Source organism: Marmota marmota, unplaced genomic scaffold (assembly GCF_001458135.2).
Source record: "Marmota marmota marmota unplaced genomic scaffold, marMar, whole genome shotgun sequence".
Lineage (NCBI taxonomy): Eukaryota > Metazoa > Chordata > Mammalia > Rodentia > Sciuridae > Marmota > Marmota marmota.
Genome location: NW_025999853.1, coordinates 16,006,326 through 16,019,903, shown reverse-complemented (window position 1 = coordinate 16,019,903; position 13,578 = coordinate 16,006,326). Strand labels below are relative to the sequence as shown.

At 45.1% G+C, this 13,578-nt stretch overlaps 1 protein-coding gene across 2 annotated transcripts in view; it reads right to left on the bottom strand.

Moving 5' to 3' along the window:
* The window catches only part of Tmcc3 (transmembrane and coiled-coil domain family 3), a 39,437-nt gene that overhangs the window by 9,231 nt on the left and 16,628 nt on the right, over positions 1-13,578 (bottom strand). Inside the window, exons 1-2 of one of the 2 annotated variants that reach the window (XM_048803860.1) lie at positions 10,593-11,393; positions 1,130-2,046 (exon numbers count right to left, since the gene is read on the bottom strand). In XM_048803860.1, the coding sequence (XP_048659817.1) occupies positions 1,130-2,031 (902 nt within the window). In that variant the 5' untranslated portion in view covers positions 2,032-2,046; positions 10,593-11,393. Of the gene's footprint in view, positions 1-1,129; positions 2,047-10,592; positions 11,394-13,578 lie in introns of those variants that run through there. The other variant, XM_015482933.2, reaches the window with a different exon arrangement.

Here is a 13,578-nt window from a genome sequence, read left to right as displayed (position 1 = left end):
CATATGGATACGCTTTGTGGCTCTTGGAACTTAAATGTCAATAAAAAAAATTAAACCTGTCACAAAGTACAGATTGGCTTATCAGGTATCATTTACCAAAAGTCCAAATCTAAAGTAAGAGGACCACCGAGATTCCTGTTCCCATGCTCCGCCCTGTGCAGAGAGGACTTGTCTGTAGTGTGAAACCTATGTCTGCTTTAAACAGGATGGATGCACTGTTTGAGGAAGATGACTTAGCTTGGAATGACTGTGATCAATGCCAGTTCTAGACGTTTATGTGGGTCACCTGAGAGAAGAGTTTTTTTTAAAAGGAGACAAAAAAAAGTATGATTCAGATTTAATGATTTTCCTGGTATGGCTATACAGGTGCCAAATGTTGCAATTATTGTAAACAATCCTTTTAAAGGTCTCTTAAGTAATACACAAAGTGATTATATCATAGGTACCACAAACTTTTTTTTTTTTTTTTTTTGGACACCAGGGATTGAAACCAGGGATGCTTAATCACTAAGCCACATCCCCAACCCATTTTATTTTTATTTTGAGACAGGATCTTGCTAAGTTGCTCAGAGCCTTGCTAAGTTGCTGAGGCTATCCTCGAACTTGTGACCCTCTTGCCTCAGCCTCCTGAGTTGCTGGGATTATGGGAGTGTACCACTGTGCCCAGCTTACGATTACTTCTGAAAACTATTTATGGTGAAAAAAATTTAATGAATAAAATACAGCACATAAAAATACATGAAGACTTCAAGACCAACATACCAAATAAAACCTATCTTGTTGTACAATGATTAATTTTTATATGACTGTTATAAGAGAGGAAAATCAAATATATAACTCTGAATTAGTGCTAATAAAACTATAACAGAAGCCTTCTGAGTAAGTATCTTAATAGGCGCATGAGTCAGACTGTATAGTGATATTTTAAGAGACCCACGCATATAATGACTTTCTCCAATTGTTACAAATCATGAAAATTGGAATTATGAAAGTTGGAAAGAACTATTGATCCCTAAATGCCTTCTGATCCATAGCCATATTTATTGAAAACACGTCACTTTCAAGTAGACAAACTTTGCAGTTAGTTACTCGCACCTCCAAAGAATTCCAGCAGAATGCTTTGACATACCTGTACCTTTCCTCTTGCAGGGTCTGAGAAATGAAACCATATTCCCTCTTAAACTGCACCTTCAGTGCCTCGATGTCCTCTGCCAGCTGGGCCTGGGTGTCCTTGATCTCCCTCAGCTCCTCCAGGATCATGCTGAGCTTGCCCTGGCTGTCTAGCGTGCCAGCCCCACCAGCCCCGAAGGACTGGTTCCCATTGCTGTCAGCCGAACCTGATGTGCCGCTCGAACACTCGTCATCGCTGCCGTACTTGGACTTGTTCACGATGGTAGCACTGCCCCCGTAGACCCTTGCACTGGCCTCAGGCCTAAACTCCTCTAAGGAATTTTTTAAGTGCGCGATGTTGTCGGCGCTGCCAAACTTATTTCGAATCAAGTTGGCAAACTCTCTGGACTTATTGAAAACGAACACAGGTGGAGTGAGGGATACCCCTGGCATGCCCGACTTACTGCTCTCCATGCCATGGGGGGCAGTTCGAGACTTCACGTGGGCATCTTTCAGAGAGTGATGTATGTCCTTCAGGTTGTCTTTGGAAATGTCCTTTGAGCCTCTGGAGGCTCCATTCTGTTCGATCTCTCGGAGCTTTCTGTGATACTGCTCTAACTTCTTCTGCAGCTGTGCAATGGAGTGAGCCGACTTCTGGTTCTTCTTCTCAAAGACCTGCTTGATGCGCCCCGCCTGCTGCTTGTCGGCGCTGCTGACTAGCTTCAAATATTCTGCGACATTCCCATCACGGGATGTTTGCTCAATTTTGATCTGTTCTGTTACCTTCAGAATTTTCTGTCTCAGGTTGTCTGCACTGAGTTTGACCTTGTGGAAGTCCAGGATGCCATCTGGGACATCAAAGTTGAGGTTGGTGTCCGACCCCCCACGGCGTATGTTCCGGGGCAGGCTTAAGGTATTCATATCATGACGTTCTACCTGAAAGAGACGGAGGCAAAGCACTTTAAACCTTGATGTCAAGGAGGCAGTTACTATGACAGGATGTGTGCACACACGACAAACCTACTTTAAGTTCAGATTTTCAAAGTGCAGTTTTTATGGGATCAACACTCTGTACCGTCCAAATTGAAGGCAGGACAGCCCAACTCTTTCCGACACCCCACGTATACTAATTAGACACGAGAATCGTGTCTGCAGGGCATCCCATTTGCTGTCAGAAAATGCAGAATGGAATAAGGTCACCAGTCTGTCCTGGTTTCCAGGTGACTGGGAGGCCTGTCGTGCCCTGTCTCCGTTATGGGAAACGCATCTAATTTAGAAATTACTTGTTGGCCAAGAGAAGGAAGAAGGAAAAAGGACGTAAAGATCCAGAAGGTACATCCATCAGCACAAGAAAATTATTTTTTTAAATAAATAGATGTGATTGGAAAACACAATGCAAGGTAAACTTTAGTCACTGAGTAACACAGCAGAATCTAGAAACAGAAACAAGTAACTCCAAACCATAATCAGTGATTTTTTTTTTTTTTAAAGAAATAATGTCAACCCAAAGACCACACGAAATAGCTTTCTCACTCACAGGCCACGGAGGAAAAAGAACTGCAAAGAGCCATGAGCACCCTCAAGGGGAGCAGGACCCTACAAGGGAAAGATCGTGCCAGGTGACGTGGGTGTTTCAACAGACGTCACCTTGTTGGAACCGCATTCCTGTGCTAGGCCAAGGACGGCTAAATCCATAAATGTGTAGAAACTGAGGGTTCCAAGAGTCAGGATTTGAATCCAAATCGCCTAACCCGAGTCTTCTCACCAGTGAATGCACCCTACTCTGACTGTCCTCAGAGGATGCCTCGGTCTCTGCAGAGTTTAAGCACAATCTCCAAACAACAGCTCAGAAGATCTAAACTAAGCATCTCAGTTCTCAAGTTGACAATCCTTTGGTTAGAATAATGCCATGATACAGGGTCTAAGAGAAACCCAATGGAAGACAAAGGAATATTTTCTTAAATTTTTTTTTTTAGTTGTAGATGAATACAATACCTTTATTTGTTTTATTTTTATGTGTTGCTGGGGATTGAACTCAGTGCCTCACGCATACTAGGCAAGTGCTCTACCACTGAGCCACAAGCCTAGCCCAGACAAAGCAATACTAAGCACAAGTTACTTTTTTTTTTTTTTTTTTTTAAAGGGACTAACAGACTGAGCAGCAAAAATTCAGCAAGGAATTAACTCAATAGACCTCAGAGTGCTTAGAACGAGCCCAATGTGGATACAGACCATTTTTAACAATGATACACACTACGTGATATATCCTGTCCAGTGCTTTGTCCCTCAGAAGGCGCCCAACAGTACAGCAGGATACAATCCCAAGCCAGCGGGTCAGGCCTCCTCCATAACTTAAAAAGCTTGTTACTGTCATTTCTTGGCTTCTCTTCCCATGTTCAATTTGCATAAATGACACTGGTTGCTTTATCTGTCAAAAGCACATCGTGCAGGAAAGGTGAAAGGAAATAAAAGCCAAATTGCTGTAAGCCTAGAAAACAGGATGTATGAAAACAGTACAGAGGAACTGTGACTTCAAATAGTCAAGGCACAGGGTGAGTGTTGGGGACAAAAAGGGTGATCTTCAAGTCCTAGAGGGGGGACCACGGGAAGCTCAAGGAGGCTGTGTACCTGTGGCTCATTAGTGGACCCAAACAGAAATGGGTCTAAACAATACAACCAAAGAAAGCAGAAAACACAAAAAATGTTCATTTGGAGCAGACGTGGTAATTAACAGTAATAGTACCGTCAGTGAACCTAGAAGTTTGATTTTACTAGAGATACCAGTTCTGATTATGCTGCTGCTTAGAAACCCTGGCTCCCTTATGCCTCTCAAATGAAATAATACAACCTGGCTACCGTATAGCTCTATCAACTTTCAGGCCTCACTTGTTTCTGAAGGATGCCAACCAAACCACCCAAAGTTCCCAGAAAGAGTGAGACTTCCTTGTGCGTACATTCCCATTGCCGGCCACTCATCTACTACTACTACTACTATTTTTTTTGTGTGTGTACCAGCGATTGAACCCAGGGGTGCTCAACCACTGAGCCACACTACCAGCCCTTTTTATTTTGAGACAAGGCCTCACTAAGTTGCTGAGGTTGGCTGTGAACTGTGATCCTCCTGCACCTCTGGGATTACAGGTGTTCACCACCGCACCCAGCCATCTATTGCTTCTTATCAACCCCTACACATGCTTTTAATTTCAAATGCCCCTTCTTCCAAGAAGCCTTTTCCAATTCCAGAAAACCTGCTTCTCCTTTCTGAGCTCCTCCTGCAGTCCTGGGCTCATCCTGAAGCACCTCTCACCTTCCTCTTATCCCTCATCTGTACTTTAACCCCCAGCAGACTGCAAGGGAGTGACCCAGGAGAGAGGGCATCAGAGCTGCACCCAGCCTGTAGCCGGCACTTCCCTCATCCACAGGAGGCTGTCAATAAATGTTTCAAGAGCTATAGTGATATCATTCTTTACTCCAAGGGGTCTACACTTGTTATAGTCAGCGTTTTTGCTGCTGAGACTAAAAGACCTGACCAGAATAATTGTGAAGTAGGAAAAAAGTTATTTAGGGGCTCACAGGTTTTCAGAGGTCTCAAGTTCATAGACATCTGGCTTCATTCCTCAGGGCTCGAGATGAGGCTGAACATCACACTGGAAGAATGTGGCAGAGGGATCCAGCTCACATGATGATCAGGAAGCAGAAAGAAAGACTCCACTTGCCAGATACAAAACATTTACTCCAAAGGCACAACCCCCAAATGACACCTCCTCCAGCAACACCCTACCTTCAGTTACTACTCAATTAATCCCATCAGGGAATTAAAACTCACTGATTGGGCTAAGGCTCTTATAGCCCAATCATTTTCTCCTCTAACCCTTCTTGCAGTCTCACACATGAGCTTTTTGGTGAACACCTCATGTTCAAACCTTAACAATACTGAAGTTATTTAAGATGCATGTTCACAGAATAAAATACAAGTTCTGCCCAGGTAGCCCTGACAATTCCAGGTGGAGATTTCTCCCCAATACCCAGATAATGCATTCTGCACCATTTCAAACTGATTCAACTAGAGATTTTTTTCCCCCAATATTAATGTGCAGCAAGCTATAAGAACATGAATAAGGACCTTAAACTTTAACTGAAGTACAACTTACACTCATAAAAAAGCACATGTAAATAACGCAATGAATTTTTACAATCTGAACATACTGCGTAACTGGCACCCAATTAAAGAAACACAGCAGAAGCCCTGGGTCCCCTTCAATTACAACTGTATCACCCCCACCACCAGGGTAACCATGATCCCGACCTTAAGAGGTGTACATTAGTTTGCCTGTTACACACATACTCTTATGTTCAACATTCTAAGTTCCATGAGAACTCATTCTTGCCCTCTTGGAGCACATAGATCAGATCAGATTAAGTTGTAAAAAATTTTTGAAAAACCTGTTTGACATTCTCTTTTGGTACTAGGAATTGAACTCCGGGGTGCTCTATCACTTGAGTTACATACTCAACCCTTTTTAAGACATTTTTTACTTTGAGACAAAATCTTACCAATTTGCTGAGGCTGACCTTGAACTTGTGATCCTCCTGCCTCAAGCCTCTCCAGTCGCTGGTATTTATGAGTGTGTATCACCGTGCCTGGCACCCTGACATTCTCTACTAAGAAATTCTCTTCTCTGTTTGGAGATATAAAGGTTTACACACATTACCTTACCAAACTGGGCAGTAAGTCACCACCTGTTCTTCCTCCTTTAATTCCCTGCTGGGCTGGTCAGCCAACTGGGTGGTCTCCACGCAATGAGCCTGGTTCTCTTACACGCTGCGATCTGGCCAGCTCCTATACACACCAGGGCTTATGCAGAGGGCCGGCTGACTTTTGCCTTACTTCAAAGTCCTAACAATGCCTGGCATGTCCTCAAGAGACAGATTGGGGGAAGCAACAACATTTAAAGTCCAAATCATCAATCTTACTGCTTGTCAGCAAGTCTCAGTTAAAAATGTTCGATGTGGGTATAAAGGTAGAACTATTTAGGAGCTGTACCTTTCAGCCTTTTATAGCTGGAGCACTGCATGGATAATTGAGGGCCAGCCATAAACATTACTGTTCAATGCTCATAAATTCCTTGAGCACAAACTGAAATTAGCGTATGTGCTTGGAAAAGCTGTGAGTTCTGCACGCTTCACCTAACCTGGGCTTGGCACTGGCTCCACACCGTGCACCTGGGCTTCCGGGTCAGGACATGGGGAAGAAGAACAAAGGTTCCCAGATCACCTGGCATCAGCATGCTTGTGGACTATGTGGATCAGGAGACGTGGGTTCGTTTTGGCACTGACATTTACTAGCTATGTGTTCTTGGGTAAATCAAGTCATGTCAGTGGGCTTCTACTCCCTAATCCATAGAATAAGGAGACAGAACCAAACAAGTCAGCGTTAATTCTAGGAAATGTTAATTTAAGCTGTTTTACTATGTGACAAACTGCAACATAATCAAGATCGCCTGCAATATAATCAAGACAGACTCCTTTGGTTTTCATTTTGCCACTACCTTTATGGGCTGTGTGACCTTGCAAAAATGACTTAACCTCTTTTTGCCTGAGTTTCTTCTTCTAAAGTTGGACATAATGATTTCTCAAAAAGAAACTGTGGGGAATAAATGAGATAATGCATGTAAAGTGCTTAAAGACCTCCCAGCATGTAGAATGATTTTAACATTTTTTGACAATGATTTTGCTATTTTTATCCAGATTTCATTTTAAAATGTGCCTGTATGTGATATCTTAAAGGGAAACACACTTCGAAGTGTTAACAATAGTTACTTTTGCACCGTGGGTTACAAGGTGTCATCTTTTTTTTTTTTTTTTTTCCCAATATGCCTTTGTATTTTCCAATTTTTAAACATAAAATGTATTACTGCTTTGGCAAAAAAAGATGTTTTTTAAAAATGACAGCTAGCCTCTTTCAGCCCTCCCAGAGCTCCTGGTGTTATTACCTTGGATGAAAGGCAGACCACCAGCACACCGGGGGGAAACACCATTGCTACTTGTAATTTCCTTCCGGCAGCAGAGACACTTCTACTGTCACTCAATGTTCTAGAACAAAGGCTGAGGAAGCCTACGTCCTGGACAGACATCAAGAGCTGACCCTGAGTCATCCAGCCACAATCCCAGCTCCTGTGCCACCCCATGTCAGCTTCCCTCCCACCGGGGAGACAGCACAACTCAGTCAGGTGCTGCCTGGAGCACACTGCTCAGGCTTCCAAAGGGGGCGTCTCCCCTCACACTCCGCACTCACCCCCACAGCCCCAGGGGGAACTCCACCATCAGGGATGCATGACTAGTGCAAACACACCACCCACAGCCCGAAGGGATGAACTGGAAGGGAGAAGTGGGGTTCCTGTGGACCCTTGTTATGGTGTGGATGTGGTTTGTCTCCCTCAAGTGCATGTCTAGAAGCCTGGTCTCCACTATGGCAGCGTGAGGTGACAGAACCTTAAGAGGTGGGGCCTCGTGGAAGTGATGAGGTCATCGGGGCTCTGCCATAGTGGATGCTTGAATGCTGCTCTCACAGCAGTGTATGGCTTCCCCAAGAGCCGGTTGTTACCTCATACCCTTGGATCCTTCTACACATGACAAGTTCCCTTTCAGCTTCTCTGTAATGTTGTGGTGCAGGCAGGAGCCTCACCAGGATGCTGATGCCATGCTTTTTGGACCCTCCAGCCCCCAGAATTATTAAATAAACCCCTTTATAAGCTACCCATCCTCAGGTGTTTTGTTATAGCAACAGAAATTGATAAAGACAGGGCTGGGGTTGTGGCTCAGTGGTGGAACACTTGCCTAGCACAGGTGAGGCACTGGGTTCAATCCTCAGCACCACATAAAAATAAAAATAAAAGTATAAGTAAACAAGAAATTTAAAGAAATAGAGATAGGACAGTCCTGAATGACATGGACTGAGGCAGGGGTCCTCTGAGGTTCTGAGGGGCACAGGCAGCAAGAACATGCACAGGCACAGAAAGGTCAGAATGATGGAAGGTGACAACTGCCTGCTTAGTCCCAAGGCCATGTGATAAACCTCTGCCACTATGGCAGAGCCCCGATGACCTCATCACTTCCACGAGGCCCCACCTCTTAAGAAGGCTGAGCTTAGACATGTAAGGAAGGGTGAGGTCCTTCAAGGCTGCCGGTTCCAGGGCCACGGTGTTCCAGAGCACTAGTGGGTGCAGATTTACACAAAGCCCATGAGGAGCTCCACAACCAGTATGTAAAAGCTTTTAAAGTCTCTGTGGCCTAGGCGTCCTCATCACTATCTCATTTCAGCTGAACTTTGCTTCAGGGCTAGAGCCAAGGCTGTTCCTACAGCTGCCAGTGCCTTTTTTTTTAAGGTCTATTTCTTGCTTGTGCCAACAAGTGTGTGCTTGGCTGTAGGACCCAGTTGCGCTGGAGTTTCTGGTGCTGGAGGTGAATCAGTCACAGGATCCTAAGATTCTACTACTCAAAGAGACGCACCTGTGACTTCCTCTACACTATGCTACCCACTAACTCCCAGGGCAGTACACAGGATAGAACAGCCTAGCTCCACGCCCAGGAGTGAAAGGTCACAGTAGTGATAAGTGCAGCATCTTACTATAAGATTAAGCACTCTCTGAGGCAGGTTCTGCTATTTTACAAACAAGGAAATTAGGAACAGAGAAGTTAAGTAAGTGGCGGGGGCGCAGAGCTAGTCAATGGCACAGCAGGATGGAAATGCAGGCCATCTGTCTCCAGAGCCTCCCTAACAACGGAGTGCTTTTATGATGAATCGGACACTATGACCAAGATTGTGGATGTGTTCACACTTTCTTCACATCTGTGTTCTGAGAACACAGAGGCTTGAAAAGAATGTATATTTCTTGAAGTCCATAGACAATACACAGTTCAGCTGGAGCTCGACTGAGATTTATGACACACAAGACTGACCATGTGAAAGCCCACTCTGCAGTGTCCCCAGCATGACTGCCCAGGCTTGTGTGGACATGCTGGGCCTAAGTCAAGCACTCTGTGGGAAACCCCCTCAGGCTGGACCAGGTGTCATCATCTCTGCAACGTCCCCTGCACAGCCTATGATTGCTTCCAGAAGCTGCCCCCATCTCAGGCTTGACGGAGTCCGATAGCCTATTCTTCTTGATCCATGGTCTCAAACACTGATTTAGGCCAAATGACTATAAGGATAAAAAGCTTACTGCTTTTATTGGAACAGTGCCCAGGTATTTATAACTGCTCTGAGAATGAAACAGAAGCAAAAGGTAAAAACAAGAGAAAGGACCCAGGGAGGAAGCAAGCCATGTCTAAGGACCTATCAAGGAAAACCTGCATGTGCCTGGAGGGAGGGCAAGGCACTCTCCCTGCGCTGAGGGAAGGGGTGCCGCTCAGCACGGCCCTACAGGGGTCCTCCGTGTGGCTACAGGACAGCAGCTTCCTACTAGTTCTCTACTGGTAACATACACAGAACTCTGAAACAGCTTCCTTCTTGCTCCCCTGTGGACATGCCCAGCCAGGCAGTGAACACCTGGTTTTCCTGTTAACTTGGTCTGGAGCTAACCTGTACCGAAATAACTCTGAAGGCTCACCAAGCCGCCTCTCTCTTCATCTTCTGATAGAGACGTGTCTGTGTGTTCCTGTGGACACCTGCTCAGACTCCCCAGTTGCTACATTCTTTGGAAGAAGAAAACCAGGCCTTTCCCCCACCATGTGCTAGAAAGGAACAATTTTAGGGATCTTCACCTGGCATCCCAAAGGACATTTTATTAGTGTCTTGGTCAAATGTTTATTCTGATTTGTTTGGGCAAGGAACCCATTTCCTTGTAGTTCAAGTCGACAGTAGCACACGCTGAGCTTTAAGTCAGTGCACTGCGCATGGTGCGGGAACGGAGCCGTTGGTTTTACCATGAGGCTTCATTTTGTCCAGCATCCTCCCCTTCCCCTCTCGGCATCACTCACTAAGGAAACGCTGGAGCATCCCAAGGTAGAGTAATATCTGGTTCCCCTGAAATCAAGAACATCTGGAACCAGGGCGAGAGGATGTGCACCACTGACAGCCCCATCCTGTCTCTAGAGACGGTGGTGTGCAAATCCATAGTGTAAGGATGACGAGGCAGTGTTTAAGGGTCTCAAAAACAAACTCCTCAAGCATCCTCAAGCACTCACACACACTAGATACTGTAATTAGAAATAATTGTCTTCTCATTAAGCCTCTACCAGGCAACAACGATAATCTACTTTGAATTGTATACACCGGAAAATACATATTTCTTCAAAATAGCTTATAAGTCACACTTTGAATTAATACAAACTCATCTCTCACAAAATCACTCTGACTCGGTAAAGACTCGCTACACACTAAATGCACACAGGATTAAATGAAAGGGGGAAAGGGCCAGATTTTAAAAGATCGTCCCTGGAAGCACAGCAGGGGTAGGCCATGGTAAGGAAGAACAACTGACCTTGCGCTGAGCACCAACAGCAGGTCATGTCTCCCAGGGAGGACACTGTGGAAAAATGACCCCGTGGGGCTGTCTCCAGGAACAGCTCTGGGAACTTGGGCACCTGGAACACGGGTAGTGTGGGAGAGGGAAGCATCCTGCCGCCACTGGGCCCCCAGCTCTCCAGGCCTTCCTGAAGGGCGCCGGCTCCCTCCTGTGAGGACAGGGCGGGGTGAGTTCTGAAGAGGAAGCAGGAAGCCCACTTTTAGGACTAAACCCAGAACATATGTCCACTGAGGTTTTTGGCTCCTAACTCAGAAGGAAAGGGAGCCCCAGAGCCCTGGGTCCTACTGAACCAGCCTTGCAGGGGGGCTGCACCTTGCTCACCCACATTTGCTCATTCCCACTGGTTTCTGGTCAGTCAACAAGATGGAGAGGACAGCGAGGAAGGCAAGGTGGGAACACCATGCTCTGCTCCCGGAGAACCACCCTCATGTATTGAGGAATGGAGGTGGCTTGAAAGGGTGAGAAAAATGAGTCTCCAAGGCCCTGGGTCAGTAGGCAGAGAAAAAAGGTCAGCCCTGGGGCAGATGTGCCTACTGCCGAGGACTGTCTGTCTCCTCCTTTTCCTCTCTTACCCCAAAACACACAGGGTGGGCACTCTTGGGAGGCACATGTGCTTAATCGAGATTCTGAAGGACAGACGGCCAGCACCTGTCCTGCAGTCTTTCAGCACCTCGGACCCCGAGGAGCTCCATGCGGGGTGCTTTGTATCCTCTCAGACACTGTTAGGTTTGGATGTGAGGTGTCCCCCCCAAAGCTCATGTTAGACAATGTAGGAATGTCCAGTTAGATTATGAGAACTGTAACCTAGTCAGTGGATCAATCCATTTGATAGATTAATAATCTGAAAGGACTACTGTGCTGGCTGGTAACAGTAGGCAAGCAGGGTGTGGCTGGAGGAAGTGGGCCACTGGGATGCACCCTTGGACTCTATCTTGTCTCTCTGGCTGTCATGACAGCTTCCCTTTTTCTAGGCCTCTCCACCATGATGTTCTGCCTCATCTTGGGCCCAGAGCAGTGTAGTTGGCCGATGGTGGACTGAGACCCCTGAAGCTAAGCCCCAAATTAAAACTGTACCTCCTCTAAGTTGTTCTTGTTGGGTATTTTGGTCATAGTGATGAAGAGCTGACCGACACAGACACATACAACAGACCTGGCCATTGTGATGCTTGGAGCCTGTCTACGTACAACCACCAGAGTGAGGCTGGAGCTGCACACACCCTCCCCCATGCAGTCCCCACAGCTCCACAAGGCAGGGGTCATTAGCTCTGCTTTACAGATCTGAAAGTGGGAGGCCTCAAATAATTGTGGCTATAGCCTAAAAAGAAACAAGAGCCAAGAATTATACCAAAGTTTAGTTATCACCCTTAATTATATTCTGTTTGTCTGTTAAGTCAGCTGTCCTGAATACTTCAAGAACTTTGATATTTCTGTGTTAGCTCCTCTGCCCAGCCCAGGCTTCCAGATCTCCTTTCCAATGTACCTTTCAAAGATTTCAAAACTGTCTTTTCCAGGATGCTCATGCTGAGCTGGAATCCATGGCTTCCTTTGTGCTTTTCCCAGTTTTGCTTTTGCCCTGCAGATTGCTTATTCTATTAGGTAAGGTAAGTATTTGCATAACGTTTGCTCCCCATTACTCAGAAGCCTCTCTAAAGAGGAGAGCCTAATAAGCTACCTGTGTCCATCCCATAGGCTTTCTCAATAGGACCTCAGTGCTTGCTGAGTGAATTAGTGGTTGACAAACAGCCCACTGGGGCAGCTCCTCTTCTCTCCTGTTTACATACTCTCAGCTGTTTGCAATGAAATCAAGAATCTGCAGCTGAGGTTGTGCTCGGCTGTGCTCAGTCTGCTTTTCACAGACTGGACTGTGAACTAACTAACCGTTCATGGCTTTGATTCATGTGAGAGGTCAAATATTCAGGAACTGGGATGTCCCATAGCTCTCCTAAGCTCCAAGCAGAATAAAAGTGATCAACTGCCAAATGATAAACATTAACACAACGTACAGAATATGCAGGTGTGGTCCCTTCCTTCCTCAATGGCATTTTCCTCCCAGGTTCAACAGGATCACTACCAAGAACCCAGGTGTCTGCTACTTTAAACACATTAATATGTTTTGATTCAATCCATTATTTGTGAAGGCATAAAGAAGTCTTGTATTGAATTAACTGAAAAACTCTGAATGTATCTAATGTACCAGCAAGATTATCAAATATGCTGCAACATGGATGGACCTAGAGATCTTAATATTAAGTGAAATAAACCAGGCACAGAAAGATAAGTACCACATAATCGCACTTATTTGTGGAATTCTAAAAAAAAAGCCGGGCTCATAGGTCTAGAGAGCACAGCAGTGGTTATCAGAGGCCAGGCAGAGGAGAGATGGTTTAACAGGTAAAATGCCACAGTCAGATAGGAGGGATAAGTTCTGGTGTTCTATTATATAGAGGGTGATTACAGCTAGCAATTCTATAATTCAAAAATACAAGAGTTTTTTCTTTTTCTATTTTGACGGTGCCAGAGATAGAATCCTGGGCCTTGTAATCACTTGCTAGATCATCTAGAATATGGAATACATTGCATTATAGCACACAGGAACTTTTTGCTTTTTGTCTGTGCTAGGGATCAAATTTCTACTACTGAGCTATATCCCCACCCCTAGAAGAGTGGATTTTGAGTGTAATTACCACAAAGAAATAAAATGATTCAGATGGTAGACAATCTAAGTACTGTGAGTTGGTCATTACACGATTTATAAATGTAGCAACATATCACACTGTAACTCCTAAAGATGTAAAATTATTATCTGTCAATAAAAAGATTCTCAAATACTTTCTTGTTCCTTAGTGAGGTGGGGTAGAAGAAACAAAAGATAGGTAAAAAGGAGACAAAAGAAAGGACTAGGGAAATCTAACTTTAATCCAACAGCCTTGAAAGTTCTGCT